General features: G+C 40.8%; 1 protein-coding gene across 1 annotated transcript in view; it reads right to left on the bottom strand.

The window, feature by feature from the left end:
* Window positions 1-248: 248 nt before the first annotated feature.
* SNAP47 (synaptosome associated protein 47) overlaps window positions 249-23,851 on the bottom strand; it is a 108,059-nt gene continuing 84,456 nt past the window's right edge. Inside the window, exon 6 of the mRNA XM_063924523.1 lies at window positions 249-1,172. Coding sequence (XP_063780593.1) covers window positions 1,026-1,172 — 147 coding nt within the window. The 3' untranslated portion in view covers window positions 249-1,025. The remainder of the gene's footprint in view (window positions 1,173-23,851) is intronic.

The following is a 23,851-nucleotide window of genomic DNA, read 5'->3' as shown; positions in this document are numbered from 1 at the left end:
TTATGGGGCAGATGTATGAAGCCTGGAGAAGGGATAAAGCAGTGATAAGTGAAAGGTGATAACGCACCAGCTAATCAGCTCCTGACAATTTTCAAATGCATAATGATTGGTTGGTGCGATATCACCATGTGCTTATCACTTCTTTATCCCTTCTCCGGGTTAATACATCTGCCCCATTATTCCAGTATACATACATAAAGTATAACTCTATTTTATCATCCTGAGAATTACTGGCACACAGGGGAAGATTTTAGGAAAACATGGCATGCGGTTTATTTAGCATTCTCATTTCCTCTGCAATCCAGAGCCACAGGATAGAATCTGTACTGGGCAGGCTGAGATCTTTCAGCGGTAGTCACGCATGCATGTTTGGGGAGAGCATGAAAACCTGCAGTGCAGGATGATACTTGTTACAATTGGCAAATGCACTTTCAAAATAGCACAGCAGGGACTCCTAATGCTCCCCTCTAGTTCATATTCTGAGAGCAAACCATCTCTTCCCACATTATGTATCTATATTTTATTTAAAAACATTTATATGGCGCACACACATTCTGCAGCGCTTTACAGAGATTAGAGAGAGAGGGATAGAGAGATAGGAGGGGGAGAGAAAGATGGGAGAGGGGTGAGGGAGGGGAGAGGGGGAGAGAGATACAGATTTCAGTTGCATAAGTCAGGAATAGAATGCAGAACTTGGACAGAATTGAGGCGATAATCTCCATTAATTCAGCATGACCAATATTACGTCTCATACACTCTCATTACATCTACATATAAATAGTTATACAGTAAATCACACATTCAGAATGGCCATTCCATGAATCATACAGGTAAGTAACTTTCCCTTTATCTACAGGACTCATTGTATATACAACGTAGATTACAGGTAATAACCGTGCCCGGCATTACCATGAATGTCAGCTGTAAACGGCGACAACCAATTGTCATTGTATGCAAACATAAATATCATCCTTCGATGCGGGGGCAGGACAACATTACCCCCCCACCACCACCCCCCTGCAGTTCTATAGCAGCTTCCTCATCCTGCGGGTCTGTTTGTTGATCTGGAGTACGGCTCTGTCGGCAGAGGAGCTGATCTCGTCCAGCGCTTCATCCTGGCGCTCCAGCTCGCTCTCTGCGTCCAATGCAATGCTCTTCAGCTTCATCAATATCTGCAACAGGGAACATGAGTCGTTATTACAGTACAGCTGCCACAGTGTCACTACACACATACAGGAGCCTGGGGACTGAGGGGCTGAGTCACAAGTCGCCGCACTGTGTGCACTGACATATGGGTGCATGCTCACAGGTATCACAGTTGGCACCACCCCTTATCCATCTGCAATAACCTTTGGGGTTACGTTTGCCTGAATAGCCCGCAATTCCATCTATGCGCCCACAGGAAACTTATCTTACACGCAATGTGAAAAACACCAAGACCTGTCTGCAAAACAGACCCACGACCAGTTCTGAATCAGCTCCTAAGAATATAACTGGCCATACCAGCAGAACTGGGCAGATATCACAAGATAAGCCCTTTACAGATAATAATACAATCACAACCTAAAGAATAACTATTGGACATGGTGGCTACAGTGGTCGGATGATGACCTCAGATGATCTTCGCTGGCCGGTCTGAGTGTCCGTCGTGCAACTAGCCTCCATGACACTATAAAAGAAATGTGGCTTCTTGACCGGAGAGCCAAACAACTGGACAAGCACCATAGGTGGGCTCTGAGCGTCCGGCGTCGGCTTCACCCCAGAAACCGATGGGAGGACGATAAACGCAGAACTTCCCAGAGTACAGACCGCTTCCGAGTGTCCATCATATTATCTATCCCTACACAATGGATATTTTGCAGCCGACTTATAGAGCACAAGCACGTTATGAAGAGCCAAGATGTAAAAGATTGGGGGGGGGGGGGGGGAATGGGTTGCACTAGGCATTGGAGAGATAAAGGTCTGTGAGGTCTATGTACTAAGCACTGGAGAGAGATAAAGTGGACGGAGATAAAGTACCAGTCAATCAGCTCCTAACTTCCATGTTACCCGCTGTTTGAAAAATGACAGGAGCTGATTGGTTGGTAATTTATCTCTTTCCAAGGTTTAGTACATCTGCCCCTAGGTCACACTCCAAAAAGCTTTCACCGGTGCGGCCGTTGCACAACACTGCATCCACCTCTGATTCAGGCCCCATATAACCTCACCTGACGCAGGTAACAGGTGAGACAAGAGGTACACTGAGACAGAATCCAGCTATATAACTACAGTGTCACAGGTAACAGGTGAGCTAGGATACCACTCTCCATATAATATCTCCCTATATAGAACAATACAGTGTCACAGGTAACAGGTGAGCTAGGATACCACTCTCCATATAATAACCCCCTATATAGAACAATACAGCGTCACAGGTAACAGGTGAGCTAGGATACCACTCTCCATATAATATCTCCCTATATAGAACAATGCAGTGTCACAGGTAACAGGTGAGCTAGGATACCACTATCCATATAATATCTCCCTATATAGAACAATGCAGTGTCACAGGTAACAGGTGAGCTAGGATACCACTCTCCATATAATAACCCCCTATATAGAACAATACAGCGTCACAGGTAACAGGTGAGCTAGGATACCACTCTCCATATAATATCTCCCTATATAGAACAATGCAGTGTCACAGGTAACAGGTGAGCTAGGATACCACTCTCCATATAATAACCCCCTATATAGAACAATACAGTGTCACAGGTAACAGGTGAGCTAGGATACCACGCTCCATATAATATTCCCCTATATAGAACAATGCAGTGTCACAGGTAACAGGTGAGCTAGGATACCACTCTCCATATAATATCTCCCTATATAGAACAATGCAGTGTCACAGGTAACAGGTGAGCTAGGATACCACTATCCATATAATATCTCCCTATATAGAACAATGCAGTGTCACAGGTAACAGGTGAGCTAGGATACCACTCTCCATATAATATTCCCCTATATAGAACAATGCAGTGTCACAGGTAACAGGTGAGCTAGGATACCACTCTCCATATAATATTCCCCTATATAGAACAATGCAGTGTCACAGGTAACAGGTGAGCTAGGATACCACTCTCCATATAATATTCCCCTATATAGAACAATACAGTGTCACAGGTAACAGGTGAGCTAGGATACCACTCTCCATATAATATTCCCCTATATAGAACAATGCAGTGTTACAGGTGAGCTAGGATACCACTCTCCATATAATATCTCCCTATATAGAACAATACAGTGTCACAGGTAACAGGTGAGCTAGGATACCACTCTCCATATAATATTCCCCTATATAGAACAATGCAGTGTCACAGGTAACAGGTGAGCTAGGATACCACTCTCCATATAATATCTCCCTATATAGAACAATGCAGTGTCACAGGTAACAGGTGAGCTAGGATACCACTATCCATATAATATCTCCCTATATAGAACAATGCAGTGTCACAGGTAACAGGTGAGCTAGGATACCACTCTCCATATAATAACCCCCTATATAGAACAATACAGTGTCACAGGTAACAGGTGAGCTAGGATACCACTCTCCATATAATAGCCCCCTATATAGAACAATACAGTGTCACAGGTAACAGGTGAGCTAGGATACCACTCTCCATATAATATCTCCCTATATAGAACAATGCAGTGTCACAGGTAACAGGTGAGCTAGGATACCACTATCCATATAATATCTCCCTATATAGAACAATGCAGTGTCACAGGTAACAGGTGAGCTAGGATACCACTCTCCATATAATATTCCCCTATATAGAACAATGCAGTGTCACAGGTAACAGGTGAGCTAGGATACCACTCTCCATATAATAACCCCCTATATAGAACAATGCAGTGTCACAGGTAACAGGTGAGCTAGGATACCACTCTCCATATAATAACCCCCTATATAGAACAATACAGTGTCACAGGTAACAGGTGAGCTAGGATACCACTCTCCATATAATATTCCCCTATATAGAACAATGCAGTGTCACAGGTAACAGGTGAGCTAGGATACCACTCTCCATATAATATCTCCCTATATAGAACAATACAGTGTCACAGGTAACAGGTGAGCTAGGATACCACTCTCCATATAATATTCCCCTATATAGAACAATGCAGTGTCACAGGTAACAGGTGAGCTAGGATACCACTCTCCATATAATATTCCCCTATATAGAACAATACAGTGTCACAGGTAACAGGTGAGCTAGGATACCACTCTCCATATAATATCTCCCTATATAGAACAATGCAGTGTCACAGGTAACAGGTGAGCTAGGATACCACTCTCCATATAATATCTCCCTATATAGATCAATGCAGTGTCACAGGTAACAGGTGAGCTAGGATACCACTCTCCATATAATATTCCCCTATATAGAACAATGCAGTGTTACAGGTAACAGGTGAGCTAGGATACCACTCTCCATATAATATCTCCCTATATAGAACAATACAGTGTCACAGGTAACAGGTGAGCTAGGATACCACTCTCCATATAATATCTCCCTATATAGAACAATGCAGTGTCACAGGTAACAGGTGAGCTAGGATACCACTCTCCATATAATATCTCCCTATATAGAACAATGCAGTGTCACAGGTAACAGGTGAGCTAGGATACCACTCTCCATATAATATTACCCTATATAGAACAATGCAGTGTCACAGGTAACAGGTGAGCTAGGATACCACTCTCCATATAATATCTCCAGATATAGAACAATGCAGTGTCACAGGTAACAGGTGAGCTAGGATACCACTCTCCATATAATATCTCCCTATATAGAACAATGCAGTGTCACAGGTAACAGGTGAGCTAGGATACCACTCTCCATATAATATCTCCCTATATAGAACAATGCAGTGTCACAGGTAACAGGTGAGCTAGGATACCACTCTCCATATAATATCTCCCTATATAGAACAATGCAGTGTCACAGGTAACAGGTGAGCTAGGATACCACGCTCCATATAATATTCCCCTATATAGAACAATGCAGTGTTACAGGTAACAGGTGAGCTAGGATACCACTCTCCATATAATATCTCCCTATATAGAACAATACAGTGTCACAGGTAACAGGTGAGCTAGGATACCACTCTCCATATAATATTCCCCTATATAGAACAATACAGTGTCACAGGTAACAGGTGAGCTAGGATACCACTCTCCATATAATAACCCCCTATATAGAACAATGCAGTGTCACAGGTAACAGGTGAGCTAGGATATCACTCTCCATATAATAACCCCCTATATAGAACAATACAGTGTCACAGGTAACAGGTGAGCTAGGATACCACTCTCCATATAATATTCCCCTATATAGAACAATGCAGTGTCACAGGTAACAGGTGAGCTAGGATACCACTCTCCATATAATATCTCCCTATATAGAACAATACAGTGTCACAGGTAACAGGTGAGCTAGGATACCACTCTCCATATAATATTCCCCTATATAGAACAATGCAGTGTCACAGGTAACAGGTGAGCTAGGATACCACTCTCCATATAATATTCCCCTATATAGAACAATACAGTGTCACAGGTAACAGGTGAGCTAGGATACCACTCTCCATATAATAACCCCCTATATAGAACAATACAGTGTCACAGGTAACAGGTGAGCTAGGATACCACTCTCCATATAATATCTCCCTATATAGAACAATGCAGTGTCACAGGTAACAGGTGAGATAGGATACCACGCTCCATATAATATTCCCCTATATAGAACAATGCAGTGTTACAGGTAACAGGTGAGCTAGGATACCACGCTCCATATAATATTCCCCTATATAGAACAATGCAGTGTCACAGGTAACAGGTGAGCTAGGATACCACGCTCCATATAATATTCCCCTATATAGAACAATGCAGTGTCACAGGTAACAGGTGAGCTAGGATACGACTCTCCATATAATATCTCCCTATATAGAACAATGCAGTGTCACAGGTAACAGGTGAGCTAGGATACCACTCTCCATATAATATTCCCCTATATAGAACAATGCAGTGTCACAGGTAACAGGTGAGCTAGGATACCACGCTCCATATAATATCTCCCTATATAGAATACAGTGTCACAGGTAACAGGTGAGCTAGGATATAACTCTCCATATAATATTCCCCTATATAGAACAATACAGTGTCACAGGTAACAGGTGAGCTAGGATACCACTCTCCATATAATATTCCCCTATATAGAACAATGCAGTGTCACAGGTAACAGGTGAGCTAGGATACCACTCTCCATATAATATTCCCCTATATAGAACAATACAGCGTCACAGGTAACAGGTGAGCTAGGATACCACTCTCCATATAATATCTCCTATATAGAACAATACAGTGTCACAGGTAACAGGTGAGCTAGGATACCACTCTCCATATAATATCTCCCTATATAGAACAATACATTGTCACAGGTAACAGGTGAGCTAGGATACCACTCTCCATATAATATCTCCCTATATAGAACAATACAGTGTCACAGGTAACAGGTGAGCTAGGATACCACTCTCCATATAATAACCCCCTATATAGAACAATGCAGTGTCACAGGTAACAGGTGAGCTAGGATACCACTCTCCATATAATAACCCCCTATATAGAACAATACAGTGTCACAGGTAACAGGTGAGCTAGGATACCACTCTCCATATAATATTCCCCTATATAGAACAATGCAGTGTCACAGGTAACAGGTGAGCTAGGATACCACTCTCCATATAATATCTCCCTATATAGAACAATAGTGTCACAGGTAACAGGTGAGCTAGGATACCACTCTCCATATAATATTCCCCTATATAGAACAATGCAGTGTCACAGGTAACAGGTGAGCTAGGATACCACTCTCCATATAATATTCCCCTATATAGAACAATACAGTGTCACAGGTAACAGGTGAGCTAGGATACCACTCTCCATATAATATCTCCCTATATAGAACAATGCAGTGTCACAGGTAACAGGTGAGCTAGGATACCACTCTCCATATAATATTCCCCTATATAGAACAATGCAGTGTCACAGGTAACAGGTGAGCTAGGATACCACTCTCCATATAATATCTCCCTATATAGATCAATGCAGTGTCACAGGTAACAGGTGAGCTAGGATACCACTCTCCATATAATATTCCCCTATATAGAACAATGCAGTGTTACAGGTAACAGGTGAGCTAGGATACCACTCTCCATATAATATCTCCCTATATAGAACAATACAGTGTCACAGGTAACAGGTGAGCTAGGATACCACTCTCCATATAATATCCCCCTATATAGAACAATGCAGTGTCACAGGTAACAGGTGAGCTAGGATACCACTCTCCATATAATATCTCCCTATATAGAACAATGCAGTGTCACAGGTAACAGGTGAGCTAGGATACCACTCTCCATATAATATTACCCTATATAGAACAATGCAGTGTCACAGGTAACAGGTGAGCTAGGATACCACTCTCCATATAATATCTCCCTATATAGAACAATGCAGTGTCACAGGTAACAGGTGAGCTAGGATACCACTCTCCATATAATATCTCCCTATATAGAACAATGCAGTGTCACAGGTAACAGGTGAGCTAGGATACCACTCTCCATATAATATCTCCCTATATAGAACAATGCAGTGTCACAGGTAACAGGTGAGCTAGGATACCACTCTCCATATAATATCTCCCTATATAGAACAATGCAGTGTCACAGGTAACAGGTGAGCTAGGATACCACGCTCCATATAATATTCCCCTATATAGAACAATGCAGTGTTACAGGTAACAGGTGAGCTAGGATACCACTCTCCATATAATATCTCCCTATATAGAACAATACAGTGTCACAGGTAACAGGTGAGCTAGGATACCACTCTCCATATAATATTACCCTATATAGAACAATACAGTGTCACAGGTAACAGGTGAGCTAGGATACCACTCTCCATATAATATTACCCTATATAGAACAATACAGTGTCACAGGTAACAGGTGAGCTAGGATACCACTCTCCATATAATATCTCCCTATATAGAACAATACAGTGTCACAGGTAACAGGTGAGCTAGGATACCATGCTCCATATAATATTCCCCTATATAGAACAATGCAGTGTTACAGGTAACAGGTGAGCTAGGATACCACTCTCCATATAATATTACCCTATATAGAACAATACAGTGTCATAGGTAACAGGTGAGCTAGGATACCACTCTCCATATAATATTACCCTATATAGAACAATACAGTGTCACAGGTAACAGGTGAGCTAGGATACCACTCTCCATATAATATCTCCCTATATAGAACAATACAGTGTCACAGGTAACAGGTGAGCTAGGATACCATGCTCCATATAATATTCCCCTATATAGAACAATGCAGTGTCACAGGTAACAGGTGAGCTAGGATACCACTCTCCATATAATATTCCCCTATATAGAACAATACAGTGTCACAGGTAACATGTGAGCTAGGATAACACTCTCCATATAATATCCCCCTATATAGAACAATACAGTGTCACAGGTAACAGGTGAGCTAGGATAACACTCTCCATATAATATCTCCCTATATAGAACAATACAGTGTCACAGGTAACAGGTGAGCTAGGATACCACTCTCCATATATCTCCCTATATAGAACAATGCAGTGTCACAGGTAACAGGTGAGCTAGGATACCATGCTCCATATAATATTCCCCTATATAGAACAATGCAGTGTCACAGGTAACAGGTGAGCTAGGATACCACTCTCCATATAATATTCTCCTATATAGAACAATACAGTGTCACAGGTAACAGGTGAGCTAGGATACCACTCTCCATATAATATCTCCCTATATAGAACAATACAGTGTCACAGGTAACAGGTGAGCTAGGATACCACTCTCCATATAATAATACCCTATATAGAACAATGCAGTGTTACAGGTAACAGGTGAGCTAGGATACCACTCTCCATATAATATTACCCTATATAGAACAATACAGTGTCATAGGTAACAGGTGAGCTAGGATACCACTCTCCATATAATATTACCCTATATAGAACAATACAGTGTCACAGGTAACAGGTGAGCTAGGATACCACTCTCCATATAATATCTCCCTATATAGAACAATACAGTGTCACAGGTAACAGGTGAGCTAGGATACCATGCTCCATATAATATTCCCCTATATAGAACAATGCAGTGTCACAGGTAACAGGTGAGCTAGGATACCACTCTCCATATAATATTCCCCTATATAGAACAATACAGTGTCACAGGTAACATGTGAGCTAGGATAACACTCTCCATATAATATCCCCCTATATAGAACAATACAGTGTCACAGGTAACAGGTGAGCTAGGATAACACTCTCCATATAATATCTCCCTATATAGAACAATACAGTGTCACAGGTAACAGGTGAGCTAGGATACCACTCTCCATATATCTCCCTATATAGAACAATGCAGTGTCACAGGTAACAGGTGAGCTAGGATACCATGCTCCATATAATATTCCCCTATATAGAACAATGCAGTGTCACAGGTAACAGGTGAGCTAGGATACCACTCTCCATATAATATTCTCCTATATAGAACAATACAGTGTCACAGGTAACAGGTGAGCTAGGATACCACTCTCCATATAATATCTCCCTATATAGAACAATACAGTGTCACAGGTAACAGGTGAGCTAGGATACCACTCTCCATATAATAATACCCTATATAGAACAATGCAGTGTTACAGGTAACAGGTGAGCTAGGATACCACTCTCCATATAATAACCCCCTATATAGAACAATACAGTGTCACAGGTAACAGGTGAGCTAGGATACCACTCTCCATATAATATCTCCCTATATAGAACAATGCAGTGTCACAGGTAACAGGTGAGATAGGATACCACGCTCCATATAATATTCCCCTATATAGAACAATGCAGTGTTACAGGTAACAGGTGAGCTAGGATACCACGCTCCATATAATATTCCCCTATATAGAACAATGCAGTGTCACAGGTAACAGGTGAGCTAGGATACCACGCTCCATATAATATTCCCCTATATAGAACAATGCAGTGTCACAGGTAACAGGTGAGCTAGGATACGACTCTCCATATAATATCTCCCTATATAGAACAATGCAGTGTCACAGGTAACAGGTGAGCTAGGATACCACTCTCCATATAATATTCCCCTATATAGAACAATGCAGTGTCACAGGTAACAGGTGAGCTAGGATACCACTCTCCATATAATATCTCCCTATATAGATCAATGCAGTGTCACAGGTAACAGGTGAGCTAGGATACCACTCTCCATATAATATTCCCCTATATAGAACAATGCAGTGTTACAGGTAACAGGTGAGCTAGGATACCACTCTCCATATAATATCTCCCTATATAGAACAATACAGTGTCACAGGTAACAGGTGAGCTAGGATACCACGCTCCATATAATATCTCCCTATATAGAATACAGTGTCACAGGTAACAGGTGAGCTAGGATATAACTCTCCATATAATATTCCCCTATATAGAACAATACAGTGTCACAGGTAACAGGTGAGCTAGGATACCACTCTCCATATAATATTCCCCTATATAGAACAATGCAGTGTCACAGGTAACAGGTGAGCTAGGATACCACTCTCCATATAATATTCCCCTATATAGAACAATACAGCGTCACAGGTAACAGGTGAGCTAGGATACCACTCTCCATATAATATCTCCTATATAGAACAATACAGTGTCACAGGTAACAGGTGAGCTAGGATACCACTCTCCATATAATATCTCCCTATATAGAACAATACATTGTCACAGGTAACAGGTGAGCTAGGATACCACTCTCCATATAATATCTCCCTATATAGAACAATACAGTGTCACAGGTAACAGGTGAGCTAGGATACCACTCTCCATATAATAACCCCCTATATAGAACAATGCAGTGTCACAGGTAACAGGTGAGCTAGGATACCACTCTCCATATAATAACCCCCTATATAGAACAATACAGTGTCACAGGTAACAGGTGAGCTAGGATACCACTCTCCATATAATATTCCCCTATATAGAACAATGCAGTGTCACAGGTAACAGGTGAGCTAGGATACCACTCTCCATATAATATCTCCCTATATAGAACAATACAGTGTCACAGGTAACAGGTGAGCTAGGATACCACTCTCCATATAATATTCCCCTATATAGAACAATGCAGTGTCACAGGTAACAGGTGAGCTAGGATACCACTCTCCATATAATATTCCCCTATATAGAACAATACAGTGTCACAGGTAACAGGTGAGCTAGGATACCACTCTCCATATAATATCTCCCTATATAGAACAATGCAGTGTCACAGGTAACAGGTGAGCTAGGATACCACTCTCCATATAATATTCCCCTATATAGAACAATGCAGTGTCACAGGTAACAGGTGAGCTAGGATACCACTCTCCATATAATATCTCCCTATATAGATCAATGCAGTGTCACAGGTAACAGGTGAGCTAGGATACCACTCTCCATATAATATTCCCCTATATAGAACAATGCAGTGTTACAGGTAACAGGTGAGCTAGGATACCACTCTCCATATAATATCTCCCTATATAGAACAATACAGTGTCACAGGTAACAGGTGAGCTAGGATACCACTCTCCATATAATATCCCCCTATATAGAACAATGCAGTGTCACAGGTAACAGGTGAGCTAGGATACCACTCTCCATATAATATCTCCCTATATAGAACAATGCAGTGTCACAGGTAACAGGTGAGCTAGGATACCACTCTCCATATAATATTACCCTATATAGAACAATGCAGTGTCACAGGTAACAGGTGAGCTAGGATACCACTCTCCATATAATATCTCCCTATATAGAACAATGCAGTGTCACAGGTAACAGGTGAGCTAGGATACCACTCTCCATATAATATCTCCCTATATAGAACAATGCAGTGTCACAGGTAACAGGTGAGCTAGGATACCACTCTCCATATAATATCTCCCTATATAGAACAATGCAGTGTCACAGGTAACAGGTGAGCTAGGATACCACTCTCCATATAATATCTCCCTATATAGAACAATGCAGTGTCACAGGTAACAGGTGAGCTAGGATACCACGCTCCATATAATATTCCCCTATATAGAACAATGCAGTGTTACAGGTAACAGGTGAGCTAGGATACCACTCTCCATATAATATCTCCCTATATAGAACAATACAGTGTCACAGGTAACAGGTGAGCTAGGATACCACTCTCCATATAATATTACCCTATATAGAACAATACAGTGTCACAGGTAACAGGTGAGCTAGGATACCACTCTCCATATAATATTACCCTATATAGAACAATACAGTGTCACAGGTAACAGGTGAGCTAGGATACCACTCTCCATATAATATCTCCCTATATAGAACAATACAGTGTCACAGGTAACAGGTGAGCTAGGATACCATGCTCCATATAATATTCCCCTATATAGAACAATGCAGTGTTACAGGTAACAGGTGAGCTAGGATACCACTCTCCATATAATATTACCCTATATAGAACAATACAGTGTCATAGGTAACAGGTGAGCTAGGATACCACTCTCCATATAATATTACCCTATATAGAACAATACAGTGTCACAGGTAACAGGTGAGCTAGGATACCACTCTCCATATAATATCTCCCTATATAGAACAATACAGTGTCACAGGTAACAGGTGAGCTAGGATACCATGCTCCATATAATATTCCCCTATATAGAACAATGCAGTGTCACAGGTAACAGGTGAGCTAGGATACCACTCTCCATATAATATTCCCCTATATAGAACAATACAGTGTCACAGGTAACATGTGAGCTAGGATAACACTCTCCATATAATATCCCCCTATATAGAACAATACAGTGTCACAGGTAACAGGTGAGCTAGGATAACACTCTCCATATAATATCTCCCTATATAGAACAATACAGTGTCACAGGTAACAGGTGAGCTAGGATACCACTCTCCATATATCTCCCTATATAGAACAATGCAGTGTCACAGGTAACAGGTGAGCTAGGATACCATGCTCCATATAATATTCCCCTATATAGAACAATGCAGTGTCACAGGTAACAGGTGAGCTAGGATACCACTCTCCATATAATATTCTCCTATATAGAACAATACAGTGTCACAGGTAACAGGTGAGCTAGGATACCACTCTCCATATAATATCTCCCTATATAGAACAATACAGTGTCACAGGTAACAGGTGAGCTAGGATACCACTCTCCATATAATAATACCCTATATAGAACAATGCAGTGTTACAGGTAACAGGTGAGCTAGGATACCACTCTCCATATAATATTACCCTATATAGAACAATACAGTGTCATAGGTAACAGGTGAGCTAGGATACCACTCTCCATATAATATTACCCTATATAGAACAATACAGTGTCACAGGTAACAGGTGAGCTAGGATACCACTCTCCATATAATATCTCCCTATATAGAACAATACAGTGTCACAGGTAACAGGTGAGCTAGGATACCATGCTCCATATAATATTCCCCTATATAGAACAATGCAGTGTCACAGGTAACAGGTGAGCTAGGATACCACTCTCCATATAATATTCCCCTATATAGAACAATACAGTGTCACAGGTAACATGTGAGCTAGGATAACACTCTCCATATAATATCCCCCTATATAGAACAATACAGTGTCACAGGTAACAGGTGAGCTAGGATAACACTCTCCATATAATATCTCCCTATATAGAACAATACAGTGTCACAGGTAACAGGTGAGCTAGGATACCACTCTCCATATATCTCCCTATATAGAACAATGCAGTGTCACAGGTAACAGGTGAGCTAGGATACCATGCTCCATATAATATTCCCCTATATAGAACAATGCAGTGTCACAGGTAACAGGTGAGCTAGGATACCACTCTCCATATAATATTCTCCTATATAGAACAATACAGTGTCACAGGTAACAGGTGAGCTAGGATACCACTCTCCATATAATATCTCCCTATATAGAACAATACAGTGTCACAGGTAACAGGTGAGCTAGGATACCACTCTCCATATAATAATACCCTATATAGAACAATGCAGTGTTACAGGTAACAGGTGAGCTAGGATACCACTCTCCATATAATAACCCCCTATATAGAACAATACAGTGTCACAGGTAACAGGTGAGCTAGGATACCACTCTCCATATAATATCTCCCTATATAGAACAATGCAGTGTCACAGGTAACAGGTGAGATAGGATACCACGCTCCATATAATATTCCCCTATATAGAACAATGCAGTGTTACAGGTAACAGGTGAGCTAGGATACCACGCTCCATATAATATTCCCCTATATAGAACAATGCAGTGTCACAGGTAACAGGTGAGCTAGGATACCACGCTCCATATAATATTCCCCTATATAGAACAATGCAGTGTCACAGGTAACAGGTGAGCTAGGATACGACTCTCCATATAATATCTCCCTATATAGAACAATGCAGTGTCACAGGTAACAGGTGAGCTAGGATACCACTCTCCATATAATATTCCCCTATATAGAACAATGCAGTGTCACAGGTAACAGGTGAGCTAGGATACCACGCTCCATATAATATCTCCCTATATAGAATACAGTGTCACAGGTAACAGGTGAGCTAGGATATAACTCTCCATATAATATTCCCCTATATAGAACAATACAGTGTCACAGGTAACAGGTGAGCTAGGATACCACTCTCCATATAATATTCCCCTATATAGAACAATGCAGTGTCACAGGTAACAGGTGAGCTAGGATACCACTCTCCATATAATATTCCCCTATATAGAACAATACAGCGTCACAGGTAACAGGTGAGCTAGGATACCACTCTCCATATAATATCTCCTATATAGAACAATACAGTGTCACAGGTAACAGGTGAGCTAGGATACCACTCTCCATATAATATCTCCCTATATAGAACAATACATTGTCACAGGTAACAGGTGAGCTAGGATACCACTCTCCATATAATATCTCCCTATATAGAACAATACAGTGTCACAGGTAACAGGTGAGCTAGGATACCACTCTCCATATATCTCCCTATATAGAACAATACAGTGTCACAGGTAACAGGTGAGCTAGGATACCACTCTCCATATAATAACCCCCTATATAGAACAATGCAGTGTCACAGGTAACAGGTGAGCTAGGATACCACTCTCCATATAATATTACCCTATATAGAACAATGCAGTGTCACAGGTAACAGGTGAGCTAGGATAACTCTCCATATAATATCTCCCTATATAGAACAATGCAGTGTCACAGGTAACAGGTGAGCTAGGATACCATGCTCCATATAATATTCCCCTATATAGAACAATGCAGTGTCACAGGTAACAGGTGAGCTAGGATACCACTCTCCATATAATATTCTCCTATATAGAACAATACAGTGTCACAGGTAACAGGTGAGCTAGGATACCACTCTCCATATAATATCTCCCTATATAGAACAATACAGTGTCACAGGTAACAGGTGAGCTAGGATACCACTCTCCATATAATAATACCCTATATAGAACAATGCAGTGTTACAGGTAACAGGTGAGCTAGGATACCACTCTCCATATAATAACCCCCTATATAGAACAATACAGTGTCACAGGTAACAGGTGAGCTAGGATACCACTCTCCATATAATATCTCCCTATATAGAACAATGCAGTGTCACAGGTAACAGGTGAGATAGGATACCACGCTCCATATAATATTCCCCTATATAGAACAATGCAGTGTTACAGGTAACAGGTGAGCTAGGATACCACGCTCCATATAATATTCCCCTATATAGAACAATGCAGTGTCACAGGTAACAGGTGAGCTAGGATACCACGCTCCATATAATATTCCCCTATATAGAACAATGCAGTGTCACAGGTAACAGGTGAGCTAGGATACGACTCTCCATATAATATTCCCCTATATAGAACAATGCAGTGTCACAGGTAACAGGTGAGCTAGGATACCACTCTCCATATAATATTCTCCTATATAGAACAATACAGTGTCACAGGTAACAGGTGAGCTAGGATACCACTCTCCATATAATATCTCCCTATATAGAACAATACAGTGTCACAGGTAACAGGTGAGCTAGGATACCACTCTCCATATAATAATACCCTATATAGAACAATGCAGTGTTACAGGTAACAGGTGAGCTAGGATACCACTCTCCATATAATAACCCCCTATATAGAACAATACAGTGTCACAGGTAACAGGTGAGCTAGGATACCACTCTCCATATAATATCTCCCTATATAGAACAATGCAGTGTCACAGGTAACAGGTGAGCTAGGATACCACGCTCCATATAATATTCCCCTATATAGAACAATGCAGTGTCACAGGTAACAGGTGAGCTAGGATACGACTCTCCATATAATATCTCCCTATATAGAACAATGCAGTGTCACAGGTAACAGGTGAGCTAGGATACCACTCTCCATATAATATTCCCCTATATAGAACAATGCAGTGTCACAGGTAACAGGTGAGCTAGGATACCACGCTCCATATAATATCTCCCTATATAGAATACAGTGTCACAGGTAACAGGTGAGCTAGGATATAACTCTCCATATAATATTCCCCTATATAGAACAATACAGTGTCACAGGTAACAGGTGAGCTAGGATACCACTCTCCATATAATATTCCCCTATATAGAACAATGCAGTGTCACAGGTAACAGGTGAGCTAGGATACCACTCTCCATATAATATTCCCCTATATAGAACAATACAGCGTCACAGGTAACAGGTGAGCTAGGATACCACTCTCCATATAATATCTCCTATATAGAACAATACAGTGTCACAGGTAACAGGTGAGCTAGGATACCACTCTCCATATAATATCTCCCTATATAGAACAATACATTGTCACAGGTAACAGGTGAGCTAGGATACCACTCTCCATATAATATCTCCCTATATAGAACAATACAGTGTCACAGGTAACAGGTGAGCTAGGATACCACTCTCCATATATCTCCCTATATAGAACAATACAGTGTCACAGGTAACAGGTGAGCTAGGATACCACTCTCCATATAATAACCCCCTATATAGAACAATGCAGTGTCACAGGTAACAGGTGAGCTAGGATACCACTCTCCATATAATATTACCCTATATAGAACAATGCAGTGTCACAGGTAACAGGTGAGCTAGGATAACTCTCCATATAATATCTCCCTATATAGAACAATGCAGTGTCACAGGTAACAGGTGAGCTAGGATACCATGCTCCATATAATATTCCCCTATATAGAACAATGCAGTGTCACAGGTAACAGGTGAGCTAGGATACCACTCTCCATATAATATTCTCCTATATAGAACAATACAGTGTCACAGGTAACAGGTGAGCTAGGATACCACTCTCCATATAATATCTCCCTATATAGAACAATACAGTGTCACAGGTAACAGGTGAGCTAGGATACCACTCTCCATATAATAATACCCTATATAGAACAATGCAGTGTTACAGGTAACAGGTGAGCTAGGATACCACTCTCCATATAATAACCCCCTATATAGAACAATACAGTGTCACAGGTAACAGGTGAGCTAGGATACCACTCTCCATATAATATCTCCCTATATAGAACAATGCAGTGTCACAGGTAACAGGTGAGATAGGATACCACGCTCCATATAATATTCCCCTATATAGAACAATGCAGTGTTACAGGTAACAGGTGAGCTAGGATACCACGCTCCATATAATATTCCCCTATATAGAACAATGCAGTGTCACAGGTAACAGGTGAGCTAGGATACCACGCTCCATATAATATTCCCCTATATAGAACAATGCAGTGTCACAGGTAACAGGTGAGCTAGGATACGACTCTCCATATAATATCTCCCTATATAGAACAATGCAGTGTCACAGGTAACAGGTGAGCTAGGATACCACTCTCCATATAATATTCCCCTATATAGAACAATGCAGTGTCACAGGTAACAGGTGAGCTAGGATACCACGCTCCATATAATATCTCCCTATATAGAATACAGTGTCACAGGTAACAGGTGAGCTAGGATATAACTCTCCATATAATATTCCCCTATATAGAACAATACAGTGTCACAGGTAACAGGTGAGCAGGGATACCACTCTCCATATAATATTCCCCTATATAGAACAATGCAGTGTCACAGGTAACAGGTGAGCTAGGATACCACTCTCCATATAATATTCCCCTATATAGAACAATACAGCGTCACAGGTAACAGGTGAGCTAGGATACCACTCTCCATATAATATCTCCTATATAGAACAATACAGTGTCACAGGTAACAGGTGAGCTAGGATACCACTCTCCATATAATATCTCCCTATATAGAACAATACATTGTCACAGGTAACAGGTGAGCTAGGATACCACTCTCCATATAATATCTCCCTATATAGAACAATACAGTGTCACAGGTAACAGGTGAGCTAGGATACCACGCTCCATATAATATTCCCCTATATAGAACAATGCAGTGTCACAGGTAACAGGTGAGCTAGGATACCACTCTCCATATAATATTCCCCTATATAGAACAATGCAGTGTCACAGGTAACAGGTGAGCTAGGATACCACGCTCCATATAATATTCCCCTATATAGAACAATGCAGTGTCACAGGTAACAGGTGAGCTAGGATACCACGCTCCATATAATATTCCCCTATATAGAACAATGCAGTGTCACAGGTAACAGGTGAGCTAGGATACCACTCTCCATATAATATCTCCCTATATAGAACAATGCAGTGTCACAGGTAACAGGTGAGCTAGGATACCACGCTCCATATAATATCTCCTATATAGAACAATGCAGTGTCACAGGTAACAGGTGAGCTAGGATACCACTCTCCATATAATATTCCCCTATATAGAACAATGCAGTGTTACAGGTAACAGGTGAGCTAGGATACCACTCTCCATATAATATCTCCTATATAGAACAATACAGTGTCACAGGTAACAGGTGAGCTAGGATACCACTCTCCATATAATATCTCCCTATATAGAACAATGCAGTGTCACAGGTAACAGGTGAGCTAGGATACCACTCTCCATATAATAACCCCCTATATAGAACAATACAGTGTCACAGGTAACAGGTGAGCTAGAATACCACGCTCCATATAATATTCCCCTATATAGAACAATGCAGTGTTACAGGTAACAGGTGAGCTAGGATACCACTCTCCATATAATATTACCCTATATAGAACAATGCAGTGTCACAGGTAACAGGTGAGCTAGGATACCACTCTCCATATAATATCTCCCTATATAGAATACAGTGTCACAGGTAACAGGTGAGCTAGGATATAACTCTCCATATAATATTCCCCTATATAGAACAATACAGTGTCACAGGTAACAGGTGAGCTAGGATACCACTCTCCATATAATATTCCCCTATATAGAACAATGCAGTGTCACAGGTAACAGGTGAGCTAGGATACCACTCTCCATATAATATTCCCCTATATAGAACAATACAGCGTCACAGGTAACAGGTGAGCTAGGATACCACTCTCCATATAATATCTCCTATATAGAACAATACAGTGTCACAGGTAACAGGTGAGCTAGGATACCACTCTCCATATAATATCTCCCTATATAGAACAATACATTGTCACAGGTAACAGGTGAGCTAGGATACCACTCTCCATATAATAACCCCCTATATAGAACAATACAGTGTCACAGGTAACAGGTGAGCTAGGATACCACTCTCCATATAATATTCTCCTATATAGAACAATGCAGTGTCACAGGTAACAGGTGAGCTAGGATACCACTCTCCATATAATATCTCCCTATATAGAACAATACAGTGTCACAGGTAACAGGTGAGCTAGGATATAACTCTCCATATAATATTACCCTATATAGAACAATGCAGTGTCACAGGTAACAGGTGAGCTAGGATACCACGCTCCATATAATATTCCCCTATATAGAACAATACAGTGTCACAGGTAACAGGTGAGCTAGGATACCACTCTCCATATAATATTCCCCTATAAAGAACAATGCAGTGTTACAGGTAACAGGTGAGCTAGGAAACCACTCTCCATATAATATCTCCTATATAGAACAATACAGTGTCACAGGTAACAGGTGAGCTAGGATACCACTCTCCATATAATATTCCCCTATATAGAACAATACAGTGTCACAGGTAACAGGTGAGCTAGGATACCACTCTCCATATAATAACCCCCTATATAGAACAATACAGTGTCACAGGTAACAGGTGAGCTAGGATACCACTCTCCATATAATATCTCCCTATATAGAACAATGCAGTGTCACAGGTAACAGGTGAGCTAGGATACCACTCTCCATATAATATCTCCCTATATAGAACAATGCAGTGTCACAGGTAACAGGTGAGCTAGGATACCACGCTCCATATAATATCTCCTATATAGAACAATGCAGTGTCACAGGTAACAGGTGAGCTAGGATACCACTCTCCATATAATATTCCCCTATATAGAACAATGCAGTGTTACAGGTAACAGGTGAGCTAGGATACCACTCTCCATATAATATCTCCTATATAGAACAATACAGTGTCACAGGTAACAGGTGAGCTAGGATACCACTCTCCATATAATATCTCCCTATATAGAACAATGCAGTGTCACAGGTAACAGGTGAGCTAGGATACCACTCTCCATATAATAACCCCCTATATAGAACAATACAGTGTCACAGGTAACAGGTGAGCTAGAATACCACGCTCCATATAATATTCCCCTATATAGAACAATGCAGTGTTACAGGTAACAGGTGAGCTAGGATACCACTCTCCATATAATATTACCCTATATAGAACAATGCAGTGTCACAGGTAACAGGTGAGCTAGGATACCACTCTCCATATAATATCTCCCTATATAGAATACAGTGTCACAGGTAACAGGTGAGCTAGGATATAACTCTCCATATAATATTCCCCTATATAGAACAATACAGTGTCACAGGTAACAGGTGAGCTAGGATACCACTCTCCATATAATATTCCCCTATATAGAACAATGCAGTGTCACAGGTAACAGGTGAGCTAGGATACCACTCTCCATATAATATTCCCCTATATAGAACAATACAGCGTCACAGGTAACAGGTGAGCTAGGATACCACTCTCCATATAATATCTCCTATATAGAACAATACAGTGTCACAGGTAACAGGTGAGCTAGGATACCACTCTCCATATAATATCTCCCTATATAGAACAATACATTGTCACAGGTAACAGGTGAGCTAGGATACCACTCTCCATATAATAACCCCCTATATAGAACAATACAGTGTCACAGGTAACAGGTGAGCTAGGATACCACTCTCCATATAATATTCTCCTATATAGAACAATGCAGTGTCACAGGTAACAGGTGAGCTAGGATACCACTCTCCATATAATATCTCCCTATATAGAACAATACAGTGTCACAGGTAACAGGTGAGCTAGGATATAACTCTCCATATAATATTACCCTATATAGAACAATGCAGTGTCACAGGTAACAGGTGAGCTAGGATACCACGCTCCATATAATATTCCCCTATATAGAACAATACAGTGTCACAGGTAACAGGTGAGCTAGGATACCACTCTCCATATAATATTCCCCTATAAAGAACAATGCAGTGTTACAGGTAACAGGTGAGCTAGGAAACCACTCTCCATATAATATCTCCTATATAGAACAATACAGTGTCACAGGTAACAGGTGAGCTAGGATACCACTCTCCATATAATATTCCCCTATATAGAACAATACAGTGTCACAGGTAACAGGTGAGCTAGGATACCACTCTCCATATAATAACCCCCTATATAGAACAATACAGTGTCACAGGTAACAGGTGAGCTAGGATACCACTCTCCATATAATATCTCCCTATATAGAACAATACAGTGTCACAGGTAACAGGTGAGCTAGGATACCACTCTCCATATAATATTACCCTATATAGAACAATGCAGTGTCACAGGTAACAGGTGAGCTAGGATACCACTCTCCATATAATATTACCCTATATAGAACAATGCAGTGTCACAGGTAACAGGTGAGCTAGGATAACTCTCCATATAATATCTCCCTATATAGAACAATGCAGTGTTACAGGTAACAGGTGAGCTAGGATACCACTCTCCATATAATATTCTCCTATATAGAACAATGCAGTGTCACAGGTAACAGGTGAGCTAGGATACCACTCTCCATATAATATCTCCCTATATAGAACAATACAGTGTCACAGGTAACAGGTGAGCTAGGATACCACTCTCCATATAATATTACCCTATATAGAACAATGCAGTGTTACAGGTAACAGGTGAGCTAGGATACCACTCTCCATATAATAACCCCCTATATAGAACAATACAGTGTCACAGGTAACAGGTGAGCTAGGATACCACTCTCCATATAATATCTCCCTATATAGAACAATGCAGTGTCACAGGTAACAGGTGAGCTAGGATACCACGCTCCATATAATATTCCCCTATATAGAACAATGCAGTGTTACAGGTAACAGGTGAGCTAGGATACCACGCTCCATATAATATTCCCCTATATAGAACAATGCAGTGTCACAGGTAACAGGTGAGCTAGGATACCACGCTCCATATAATATTCCCCTATATAGAACAATGCAGTGTCACAGGTAACAGGTGAGCTAGGATACGACTCTCCATATAATATCTCCCTATATAGAACAATGCAGTGTCACAGGTAACAGGTGAGCTAGGATACCACTCTCCATATAATATTCCCCTATATAGAACAATGCAGTGTCACAGGTAACAGGTGAGCTAGGATACCACGCTCCATATAATATCTCCCTATATAGAATACAGTGTCACAGGTAACAGGTGAGCTAGGATATAACTCTCCATATAATATTCCCCTATATAGAACAATACAGTGTCACAGGTAACAGGTGAGCTAGGATACCACTCTCCATATAATATTCCCCTATATAGAACAATGCAGTGTCACAGGTAACAGGTGAGCTAGGATACCACTCTCCATATAATATTCCCCTATATAGAACAATGCAGTGTTACAGGTAACAGGTGAGCTAGGATACCACTCTCCATATAATATCTCCTATATAGAACAATACAGTGTCACAGGTAACAGGTGAGCTAGGATACCACTCTCCATATAATATTCCCCTATATAGAACAATGCAGTGTCACAGGTAACAGGTGAGCTAGGATACCACTCTCCATATAATATCTCCCTATATAGAACAATGCAGTGTCACAGGTAACAGGTGAGCTAGGATACCACGCTCCATATAATATCTCCTATATAGAACAATGCAGTGTCACAGGTAACAGGTGAGCTAGGATACCACTCTCCATATAATATTCCCCTATATAGAACAATGCAGTGTTACAGGTAACAGGTGAGCTAGGATACCACTCTCCATATAATATCTCCTATATAGAACAATACAGTGTCACAGGTAACAGGTGAGCTAGGATACCACTCTCCATATAATATCTCCCTATATAGAACAATGCAGTGTCACAGGTAACAGGTGAGCTAGGATACCACTCTCCATATAATAACCCCCTATATAGAACAATACAGTGTCACAGGTAACAGGTGAGCTAGAATACC

This window comes from Pseudophryne corroboree, chromosome 5 (assembly GCF_028390025.1).
Source record: "Pseudophryne corroboree isolate aPseCor3 chromosome 5, aPseCor3.hap2, whole genome shotgun sequence".
Lineage (NCBI taxonomy): Eukaryota > Metazoa > Chordata > Amphibia > Anura > Myobatrachidae > Pseudophryne > Pseudophryne corroboree.
Note: the sequence above shows the minus strand (reverse complement) of the source record. Positions and strands in the feature narration are given on the sequence as shown.